The sequence below is a fragment of the Periplaneta americana genome, chromosome 3, assembly GCF_040183065.1.
Source record: "Periplaneta americana isolate PAMFEO1 chromosome 3, P.americana_PAMFEO1_priV1, whole genome shotgun sequence".
Taxonomy (NCBI): Eukaryota; Metazoa; Arthropoda; class Insecta; order Blattodea; family Blattidae; genus Periplaneta; species Periplaneta americana.
In genome coordinates this window covers 72,907,787-72,920,246 of record NC_091119.1, presented here as the reverse complement: position 1 = coordinate 72,920,246, position 12,460 = coordinate 72,907,787, and the positions used below count along the sequence as shown (strand labels likewise).

Here is a 12,460-nt window from a genome sequence, read left to right as displayed (position 1 = left end):
GATGTTACATGTTGTTGGACCACGTTGTCTGATATCTACAGTTATAATTAAAGTATTCTGTGTTTTACTTTATAGCGTAATAGTAGGATTCCGGCCTGGTATTCGTGAGGTCCTGCGTTTGAACACAATCTAGTGTTTTTTATGTTCTTTTTAGTTTTCTTTTTAAGACAGAGAGGGAGAGAGAGAGAATATACATAATTCCTCCTGTCTGTTCTGTGATTATTTTAGTAATTAACATAAGGTTCACGAATGAAATATGCCATGATTTTATCATTATTTATTAAAACTAGAGAGCGGAATTTTAGCCCTAAAAAGTGACATTTTAGGCGCCTAAAATAGGCTCTTAAACTCCCTTATTTAGGCTCTATAAAATAAAAAATAGGTTTCTTTTTGTTAAAGAATGTCACTAATATAACAGTGATTTTCATTCACCAATCACATTTCCATAGTTTGCTTCACAGTAGATGATCAGCACCTATTGTGGCTATTGTGTCGCTCATTCCTGTACTTACAAATGGTGAGAAAAAAGGAAGGGGTTGTTATCTTTCTTGGAATGTAAGAGAACGCTTATTCGAGTACAACCCAGCGAGTTTGTGTTAGATTGCTGACAGACAGAGAAGATATAATAATAATAATAATAATAATAATAATAATAATAATAATAATAATAATAATAATAATAATAATAATTTGTCGCGCAGGAGTTCTTTCACATGCCAGTAAATCTACTGACATTAACCTGTCGCATTTAAGCACACCTAAATGCCATTGACCTGGGCCGCGACCGAACTCGCAACCTCGAGTACAGAAGACGAATGCTATACCGACTACACCACCCAGGCCGATTGAAAGTTGAAATTTTAGGATTGAAATATTGTAAGAATTAGAAGGGGTAGCCCGGAGGTAGTTCTCTATTGTGTTGTTCACTAGGAGTTATCTGTCTTGTAATGTGAATGGTACGGATCTTACGAAAAACAGTAAACAGTTATGAAAAAGATGTAAAAATTTTAAAAACTTAAAAATAGACACTAACGTCGAAATATGCATTTTAGGCACTATAAAACCCCTTCATTTATACCAATATTTGCATGAAAAATGTAATTATTAAATCTTAAGCCTGTATGTATCAAGGAAGAAATAGGGTTTTGCCTAAACTCCGCCCTCTAATTATGACATTATGGCTGCAAATGCAAAGAAAAAAAAAGATTTTATTCTCAACAAAAATATATTTCGTGGCATAAACAAAACAAACCTACTGACGTCTGCCTTAGAACATTCAAACAATTAAGCGTTCATCAAAGAAAGCAAAAAGCCACGATTCAATATTTAGTCTATCTTTCCCAGATCTCGATCACATCTTCCATGGAATCGACTAGTCTTTTCAAATACCGACTGTTATCAGCTACGACATTCCAGGCATCCGGGACATACATAAGTGTTCTGCTCATGGGTAGATCTTTCACTGCAAACCCAGCATTCACCAACCTTTTCTATTTTCTGACTTCCTCTCAGTCTCCGCATATGATCCACATATTGTCGTCTATTATTCGATATCTTCTGCCCCGAACTCTTCTCCCGTTCACCATTCCTTCCAGTGCATCCTTCAGTAGGCAGGTTCTTCTCAACTAGTGACCCAACCAATTCCTTTTTCTCTTTCTAATCAGTTTCAGCAGCATTTTTTTCTTCACCCACTTTTTCCACCACTTCATTTCTTATTCTGCCTGTCCCCTTCACATTCTCCATTCTTCTCCACATCCACATTTCAAATGCTTCTATTCGTTTCTCTTCATTTCGTCGTAATGTCCACGTTTCTTCTCCATACAATGCCACACTCTACATAAAGCACTTCACTACTGTCTTCCTTAGTTATTTTTCCAGAGGTCCGCAGAAGATGCTCCTTTTTCTATTAAAAGCTTTCCTTTGTTCATGTTTGCAGTTTTTCTTGGGAAGGATAAATGCTTAACTTCCCTTGCTTTCCGCACACCACTGTCTCTTTTTCATCTTAATAGATCCCAGGGGGCCCAAGCGTGGAGGTGAGAAGAGTGGATTTGACTAATTTGGCCCTCCGCACTTCACCGAAAATCACCGCAAGGGTTAAATATTAGTTCTATCAGGATTTTGACCCGATCAGAGAACGTGAAATTCCAATAAAATTAGCCTTTGCCCCCCGAATCCTGGACGAGCTTCTACAAATCATCAAAAAACTTGTAGGGGGATTGAGCCAATTTCTCCGCAAATGTTTCTATACTTGTGTCCTCGTAGCTCAGTCGGAAAAACGTTGGAATTTAGATGTCAACATCTCACGTTCAACTCCTCGTCACTCCTTTTCATTTTATTGTTTCAAGATAGTATAATGTAATAACATAAGAAGAAAAAACTAACACCTGTATTATGCAACTATATTGTTCCAAACCTAATATTAAATTTCTGTTATTTATATCGCCAAAAACGATAACAGAATATAAATGATAACTTGAATATTATTTATATCGCTAAAGAACGATAACAGAATATAAATGACTTGAATATTATTTATACGATAACAGAATATAAATAATAAATATCGGTTTGTTTAATTGATATAAGATATTATATAATATATAATTAATTATTTAAATAAAATAACCCATTTTACAAAGAAAATTGTTATTTACACTATAATACTTTCTTATATAAAATAGAGATTATTTATATCGCCAAAGAACAATAATAGAATATAAATAACTTGAATATTATTTATATCGCTAAAGAACAATAACAGAATATAAATGACAACTTGAATATTATTTATATTGCTAAAAGACGATAACAGAATACAAATTATAACTTTAATATTATTTATACCGCTAAAGAACGATAACACAATATAAATAAAGTGAATATTATTTATATCGCTACAGAACGACAACAGAATACAAATCATAACTTTAACATTATTTATATCGCTACAGAACGATAACACAATACAAATGATGACTTGAATATTATTTATATCGGTAAAGAACGATAACAGAATACAAATGATGACTTGAATAAAATTTATATCGCTAAAAACGATAACAAAATATAAATAACTTGAATATTATTTATATCGATAAAGAACGATAACAGAATATAAATGATAATTTGAATATTATTTATATCGGTAAAGAACGATTAAAAAATAAAATTAAAACTTGAACAAGGCCAGAAATCACAACCTTCCAATCATTAAGCGAGCATTCTATCGCAGGTCTACGAGACTCAGATATGGAATAATTCCATAGTTCTGGAACTGCTTTTACAATCATATGCATCGTGTAACATCGCCGCGAGCTGAAAGAAAATATTCGCTGTTCACGAATGCGGCCACTTTTTTTTTTTTTTTTTTTGACAGCTGTACAGGTAACTGTTATTCCAGAAACCGGGCATCATTGTTTAAGCATAATGAACGAACATTGAAAGAAATCTGTGACTTCAAGACTGGTGATGAGAAGAGATGACATTTTCATTCAACCATTAGGGTGAGTTTCCATTTTATGACAGTCATCTTGATATATGCTTATTTTAGATCAGACCTTAAACATTAAATAGTATTGATTTACGTAATTGATATGTACACCTATTTATCAGGCAGTACATCTCACTTGACGATATGCGTCAGAGGAAGAACAATAACTGTTTGTACACATCTGAAGTCTGATTAGTGTAATATGTTATTAGTCAGCGATGTATTCAATGGTGGGGGAAAGGAACTGGCCCACCCTACTCCATTATCTCCTGGCTTAATTCCCTCATGAGTGATGCCTTATTGTGTACTTATAAGGTTCAAACCTGTCTTCGGACAGTTGACTAAACAATTTACGTAATACAATTTCTACTTTTTGCAGCAGCAGCAGCAGCAGTAACCGTTGTAAATTTTGGCCTAGAGAATTTTCTCGGAAGAAAGGGGAAATTCTTTTCCTTTATTAAGAAAAAACACTATCCACCATATGGCTACACTGTAGCCGTATGTGATAGGCTTGTTTCAAGTTTATTACATATTACTGAGTGTGTTTTTCATTCTCCTGTGATTTGTGACAATGTACACAAACGAAGAACTCGCGTGTATGTATTAGATGTATGTTTCGGCAGATGGTAATGCTTTGTAGGCACGTCGTTTGTATCAGGAACGATACCCAAGGCGCAGAGTGCCAGACCTAACATTTGAACGAATCCATCGCCGCCTATGTCAAAACGAGAGTTTTGCACCACGAAAAACCAAGGGACGGCCAAGAAATATGTACAACCCCTGATAACGGGAAGCTATTCTCAATGTTGTGGACCAGAATCTTGGAATCAGCGCAAGGCGGTTAGGACTGCAGAGTAATGTTTCGCACGATTGTCTGGAGACTGTTAAAAGAACAACAGCTGCATCCACATCATCTACAACGTGTACAGGTCTTGGCTTCTGAGAATTATCCTGCAAGAATAACATTCTGCCAGTCGTTCTGGCAACAATGAGGTAAGAATCCTAACTTCCCAGCGTCATTTCCATAATCAGCATGTGTGAGCAGAAGTAAATCTCCATGCAACAGTGCAATCGTCTCATTAACCCAGATTCTCCGTCAACATCTGGGCGGGTATTGTTGATTACTTGTTGGGACCCTACGTTCTTCCGAACAGCCTTACTGGACAGAATGCGCACCACCTTATCTGATTTAATGGAAAACATACCACTAGTAACCCGTCGATGCCTGTACAGTACAATTATTTAGTCCTGACAGTCGCCGGCGATGTGCGCCTAGATCAGGCGAGTCCATTTAGTTACGCCAAGGGATGTATGGGTTATTCACTCGCTTGTCTTCGAAGCGATCGGATGTCATGCGTGCGGTATAGCTTTGTGTTTCCAGTATAATTAAGCTGTACTGGATTCTTTTACCGACCGCTCGCCATTATCTCTACTCCGGAACTCTCCCCACTCCTCCTATTACTTCCCCTCTTTCGCGTCGCTGAATTGTCAGGAAAAAAAATAATCGGTCTGTACTTCATGCATATGGTGCTCCTGCACACTTCAGTCGTTTTTTCGGTAGACATATTAATAAGCGTTATCATGGACGCTGAATAGATCGAGGTGGACCAATTGCTTCGTCTCCACGCTCACCTGATTTTAACCTACTGGACTTTTTCCTATGTGGATATTTAAAGACTTTGATGTACTCCACTTCTATGAATGATGAGCTAACTCTTCGTGCGCGAATTGTGGCAGCCTGTCAGGAAGGACGCACTCAACTAGGCATTATCAAGTATTAAGAACTCAACGCAAAGACGAGCGGAGGCCTGTATTCAGGCAGGAGGTGAACATTTTGAACATTTCATATGGCATGTACACAAAGTGTTCCAGCTGGTGTTAACAAAATTCTATGGTGTTTGGGTAAAGGGAGTTAAGTCATAAAAATGAGTTCGGAGATAAATGAAAATTAAACTTCGAACCCTTATTACAAATAATTTTCTACACAAATAAAACACATCAACTGTTTGTATTCTTTGATTTTTGCACACCCACTTCTATAATTTAACTTGTGTTTATCTGGGGAACAAAATTCCACCTGGACAAAAAAATGACTTATACCCCTTTACCCGAACACCACAGAAATGTACTCGTAAATGTAACAATAAGATGTGTTGAAGTGCACTACGAATCAGTAATTATGCAATTCTGTAACACATGTTATTATGACCTTTCTTCCTTCTCTCTATATGAGGAATCCATTTTTGAAGTTTTGCTCGAGACTTTTGTTACACTCTGTATTATTAAAATAATAGATTATATGAAGAAAAAAATTAATAACATTTATATTTCCTATTCTTTAAGTAATACATTTAAGTCCTGAATAATTAATGAAAAATGCAAATATAACATAGTATAGAATAAATACATTATTCATACTTTAATCAAAGAGTTAATACCTTATTGTATTGTTGAAACTAGTCATCACCTAGTGCTTACACATAGGGAATCATTGTCTTAGCAATCATTTGAGTGCATGACTAAATAATAATTGCAATCATACAACTGATATAAAAAACAAAAGAAATGAGAAATAAAACTGACATGACCGAGAAAATAAGTCAGTTGGCAGACACACAGCACAAAACAACGAAAGAATAAACCTCTCAGGTATGTTCATCGGTCACCGACCTATTATAATCATACAAAAAATAAATAAAAAATAAAACTGACATGATCGAGAAAATAAGTCAGTCCGCAGACACACCACAAAACAGCGAAAGAATAAACCTCTCACATAAGTTGATCCACCACCGACATATTATAATCATACAAAAGAAGTAAACAATGAAACAGACATGACCGAGAAAATAAGTAAGTTTGCAGACACACAGCACAAAAGAGCGAAAGAATAAACCTCTCAGGTATGTACACTTAGCGGCAAAAAGAATGGGCCGACTCTTGGTCGATAGAAAATGCGAAGATCAATCGCGCGGTTCACTCGTGTAAACGTAACCCACCGCAAGGCATTGCTGTAGTGTCTCTTCATTGAAAGTCGTCCGTCTATAATGTAATAAACCTTACGAGCACGGTGTGGCCCAGTGGTAAGAATTCTGAAATCCGTACCAGAGGTTGTGAGTTCGCCTCCCGGTACGGTAAAATTATTATTTTTTTTATTTTAACTTTTACTTAATTTATTAGTTTAAATGTGAAATGGCATTTGTTAACAAACTTCGTTATGCCTACCTTGTAAAAATATTATTGCCCATCACCTGTGGACTATTAATAGATGAGATCTGGCCTGCATAAACAAAAATACTTGTTTCACATCCTAAAATACCGGACGGATATCAAACACAAATACATAATTCAATTAACAAAAACAAACAATTCTTTAATATATTAACAAAACAAGGCCTGTGGTGGGGACTAGTATCTCGTCCACAAACCACCTGCGTCAACAACTGCCCTCATTCTGCGCGGCACAGAGTCCACAAGATTATGGAACAGGTCTAAATTCTTGGCCATCTCCTCCCACGCATCTAGAACTTTGTCCCACAATTCCTCAGGTGTCCGAACGGGTGGTTGTTCTGCCCAATTAGAGCATAGGATCCTTTTGACTGCAGCTCACAAATTATGAATCGGATTCATATCTGGTGAATTTAGAGGCCAGTCGACTGGGTCGACATAACGCCTCCTCGTAAACCATCTTTGAATCTGGTTGGCGGTGTGTATCGGATGATTATCCTGCTGGAAGAAAAGTGTTCCTTCTGAATATCGTTTTCGGGCAGAAGGGATCATTATATTTGCCAAAATGTGTTCGTAGACTTCTGCCGTAAATCGCCAGTGGATGCGTTCCAGAAGGCCTGCCCCATCGTATGACATCCACCCCCAACACTCGATCCTCACGCAACCTGACTCGTTTATAATTCGTCTCACGAAGCGTTCATCGTATCGGTGGCTATTCATACAATAAACCAGGGCAGTACTATCGTTGCTATTGGAGACAATTACCTCGTCGAAGAAAATGACATTTCTCCAATCGAAGTCCTGTCGGAGAGTAGCATACGCAGAATAACCTATGCGAACCTGGGCAATGAGTTATTGTTTCTGTGCCATCTTCAAGCATAATGATGAGACAGAACGTTGTATTAACAGATAGCCGTATTGCTTGAAAGAGGGAGGGAGGTTTATTATTTATTAGAGTTTGGGCATATTCTAAGAGATATCGCCACATAATTATAGCTTTACGAGACACATATGGTGGCAAATTTGTAATTAAAAAAAAAGATTGGGGGAGATTCGAACCTTGAGCCACTACTATCAACGTATTCAACAGACCGATGCCGTAACGACTTACGCTACTGTGACCGTTAATATCAGTTTGGCATAATACGTGGTTTTCCTGTTTATATTAGCTCCGATTAATTTTGTATTTATCAATTTTATTATTATTTCACTCTTCAAGGGCCCTGATGTATCTAGAATCAACCCGCCATTCGATTTTATTACATATTTTAGACTCTTAAACAAAATACAGCAAATTTAAATGGCTTAATTATGTGTTACCTAGTGAACTACGGCTTTGACGAGACGAGCATGCGCAATGTTATGTTTCTGGAACTTAGAAATTGTCGGCCGGCCCATTCTTTTTGCCGCTAAGTGTACATCGGTCACCGTCCTATTATAATCATACAAAAGAAATTAAAAAAATTAAACTGACATGACCGAGAAAATAAGTCAGTTCGCAGACACACAGCACAAAACAGTGAAAGAATAAGTCTCTCAGGTATGTTCATCGGTCACCGACCTATTATAATCATACAAAAGAAATAAAACGACCTATTATAATCATACAAAATAAATAAAAAATAAAACTGACATGATCGAGAAAATAAGCCAGTCCGCAGACACACATCACAAAACAGAGAAAGAATAAACCTCTCACGTAAGTTCATCCACCACCGACATATTATAATCATAACTGACATGACCGAGAAAATAAGTCAGTTTGCAGACACACACGACAAAACAGCGAAAGAATAAACCTCTCAGATATGTTCATCGGTCACCGACCTATTATAACCATACAAAAGAAATTAAAAAAATAAAACTGACATGACCGAGAAAATAAGTCAGTTTGCAGACACACAGAACAAAACAGCGAAAGAATAAACCTCTCAGGTATGTTCATCGGTCACCGACCTATTATAATGATAGAAAATACATAAAAAATAAAACTGACATGACCGAGAAAATAAGTCAGTCCGCAGACACACACCACAAAACAGAGAAAGAATAAACCTCTCAGGTAAGTTCATCCACCACCGACCTACTACAATCATAGAAAAGAAATAAAAAATAAAACTGACATGATCGAGAAAATAAGTCAGTCCGCAGACACACACCACAAAACAGCGAAAGAATAAACCTCTCAGGTAAGTTCATCCATCACCGACCTACTACAATCATAGAAAAGAAATAAAACTGTCATGATCGAGAAAATAAGTCAGTCCGCAGACACACAGCACAAAACCTCTCAGGTAAGTTCATCGGGTCCACACCTGTGGAGTAACGGTCAGCGCGTCTGGCCGCGAAACCAGGTGGCCCGGGTTCGAATCCCGGTCGGGGCAAGTTACCTGGTTGAGGTTTTTTCCGGGTTTTCCCTCAAACCAATACGACCCCGGACTCATTTCACCGGCAGTATCACCTTCATATCATTCAGACGCTAAATAACCTGAGATGTTCATACAGCGTCGTAAAATAACCCAATAAATATAACCCTAATATACTTCAGGGTGAAATAGGGTTTATTAAATTGGATAATAAAAAAATAACCCAATAAAAAAATAAGTTCATTGGTCACCGACCTAACCTCTCAGGTATGATCATCAGTCATTGACCTACTATAATCATACAATAGATTTAAAAAAGTAAAACTGGCATGATCGAGAAAATAAGTCAGTCCGCTGAGACACAGCACAGAATAGTGAAAGAATAAACCTCTCATGTACGATCGATCATTCCGTCATCGACCTAGCGCGAGACCGATCTTTACCGCGATGTAGACCTTGACCGCGGGCAACGATGAATATTCGGCATGTCCGTACCCTAACTCAGCATTAATGTTTTCTCCAGTGTTTTACGAACTTAATTCTAAAATGTCGTATGATTAAGCAAGGGCTCCCACAGGGGGTAGCCAGTGGTAGCAATGCTACCACTGAGATTTTTATTTTTTACGCGTTTTTTGTTTTCTCTACATGTACCATACATGTTTTCTCAAACCCTCGGTAAACAAATCAACAAAAATGAGTGCTTTGAACTATGAATGCGTGCGCAAGGTAATTTAGATTTCAGAACTGGCTATTTTTCATGTCCAATTTTCTCTTTCCTCGTTCATCCATTTCCTATAATTTTCTAACCATCTTGCTACCAATGAGATTGGATCCTGCGGGCGCCCTTGTGATCATGCTCTGTACGTTCCATTCATAAAAATACACAACCACATTTACGAATTTGTCTGGAATTTGTGAGTCAAGCTTCAAGGTAGTATTTGCTGTTATCGCAGTGACTGGTTGGCGGGAAAGAAAAAGGGATGACGCCTAAGAAGATACGAAACTTACGTATAATTTTTATTTACACGTATTTCCTGATCGATAGACAATCGCACAACGAGAAACTTATCAAATCGGAAGCGCACTACACAGTACTACTAACGTTAACCTCCTCACTCTTCAAGTTCAACCAGTCTCTGAAAGCGAACAGTTGATACAGCAATAATGGCCTTGAAAGCGCAACCCACTAATCCCAGTAAATGGGTGACGTAATGCACTATTTCGGGAGAGGCCTACATACCTTCCTCGTCAGACAGGAGAGTCATTCCGAGTAGTGCCGGTGTCGGAGGTTGAGTCGGGTCCCCCAGGCACCCCTGTGATATCTTATACCGGTGTACGCCCCTTTCGGGCAATACCAGGAAGCTTTCATCGTACTGAGGCATCTCCTCACGTCCGAGCCCTGCTCAACACTAACTGCAGTGGACCGCTATTTTGGGCTTCAGGCCTGCCACTTCTAAAATACAAAGCTACTGCCGACGGGATATTTTTTCCTAATGACACGTAAATTTTCTCAAAAAAAAAAAAAAAAGGGGGGGGGGACATTCTCACATTGTGCACACAAGTCGAATTTATTCACGTTTTGTGCAAAGCATAATGGCGTAAATTTGTTCTAAATTAATAATAATAATAATAATAATAATAATAATAATAATAATAATAATACATTATTACACATATCATTCTGGTTAAAGTTCTGCCTGACACGTGCACTTATTATCAGGCAGTACAACTCACTTGAGAATGTGTGTCAGAGAAAGGACAATATTGTTTGTACAGACCTGAAGTCTGGTTAGTATAATATATTAGTCAGAGATGTATGCAATGAAGCAGGAAAAGGAACTGGCCACCCTATTCCATTATCTCCTGGATTTAGGGATGCCGCACCACTGTTTAGTTAATCTGGGCCCACCCCATCAACATTCATAGGCGAGATAGTGCACCACAACAGCCCTTACTAATCTCCGAAAAAAACATGTCCCCGGCCGCGGGACACAGGTTGCTTAGTGCACAGACCAGTTCAGTTCGCACCAGAAAGGCTGTATAGTTCTTGCTTACAAATGGCTTTTAGGGAACCCGGAAGTTCATTACGCCCTCACATAAGCCCGCCATCCATCCCTATCCTGAGCAAGATTAATCCAGTTTCTACTATCACATCTCACTTTCCTCAAATCCATTTTAATATTATACTCCCATCTACGTCTCGGCCTCCCCAAAGGTCTTTTTCCCCTCAGGTCTCCCAACTAACACTCTGTACGCACTTCTGAATTCATCCATACATGCTACATGTCCTGCCTATCTCAAACGTCTCGATTTAATGTTTCTTATTACGTAAGGTGAAGAATGAAATGCGTGCATTCTGCGTTGTGTAACTTTCTCCATTCTCCTGAAAGTCCCTCTTGGCCCCAAATATTTTCCTAAGCATCTTATTCTCGAACAGCCTTAACTTCTGTTTCTCAAAGTGATAGTCAAGGTTTCACAACCATACAGAACAACCGGTAATATAACTGTTTCATAAATTCTAACTTTCAAGTTTTTTGATAGCAGACTGGATAACAAAAGCTTCTCAACCGAATAATAGCAGACATTTCTTATATTTATTCTGCGTTCAATTTTCTCCCTAGTATAATTTATATTTGTTACTGTTGCTCCAAGATATTTTAATTTTTCCACCTCTTCAAAGGATACATTTCCAATTTTAAATTTCCATTTCGTACTATGTTCTGGTCACGAGAAACAATCATATACTTTGTCTTTTCGGGATTACTTCCAAACCTATCTCATTACTGGCTTCAAGTAAAATTTCCATGTTTTCCCTAATAGTTTGTGGATTTTCTCCTAACATGTTCACGTCATCCGCATAAGCAAGCAGCTGATGTAGTCCATTCAATTCCAAACCCTCTCTCTTTTCCTGGACTTTCCTAATGGCATATTCTAGAGAAAAGTTAAAAAGTAAAGGTGATAGTGCATCGCTTTGCTTTAACCCGCAGTGGATAGGAAAAGCATCAGACAGAACCTGACCTATGCGGAATACCAAATTCAATAAGAATATTATATAAAACTTCTCTCAACCGAGTCATATGTCTTTTTAAATCTATGAATAACTGATGTAGGCTATTGTGCCGTTATACTTCCATTTTTTCCTCCAATATCTGTTCAATACAAAAAATCTTATCAATATTCGATCTATTACGCCTAAAACCACATTGATGGCTCCCATTAATTTCATCTACATGTGAAGTTAATCTTCCCAAAATAATATTGGACAACATTTTGTGTTATACGTCATACTGTACTTAAATGCACTGGAAGGAATGGTGAACGGGAGAAGAGTTCGGGGCAGAAGATGAGATCAAATGATAGACGACATTAAGATATA

The 12,460-nt window shown here is 37.7% G+C and overlaps 1 protein-coding gene across 4 annotated transcripts in view; it reads right to left on the bottom strand.

Moving 5' to 3' along the window:
• C3G (C3G guanyl-nucleotide exchange factor) overlaps positions 1–12,460 on the bottom strand; it is a 403,493-nt gene that overhangs the window by 258,090 nt on the left and 132,943 nt on the right. For 3 of the 4 annotated variants that reach the window (XM_069820750.1, XM_069820751.1, XM_069820752.1), the window contains exon 1: positions 10,325–10,483. The exons of the other annotated variant lie outside the window; for it this stretch is intronic. In XM_069820750.1, the coding sequence (XP_069676851.1) occupies positions 10,325–10,466 (142 nt within the window). In that variant the 5' untranslated portion in view covers positions 10,467–10,483. Of the gene's footprint in view, positions 1–10,324; positions 10,484–12,460 lie in introns of those variants that run through there. 4 annotated transcript variants of the gene reach the window in all.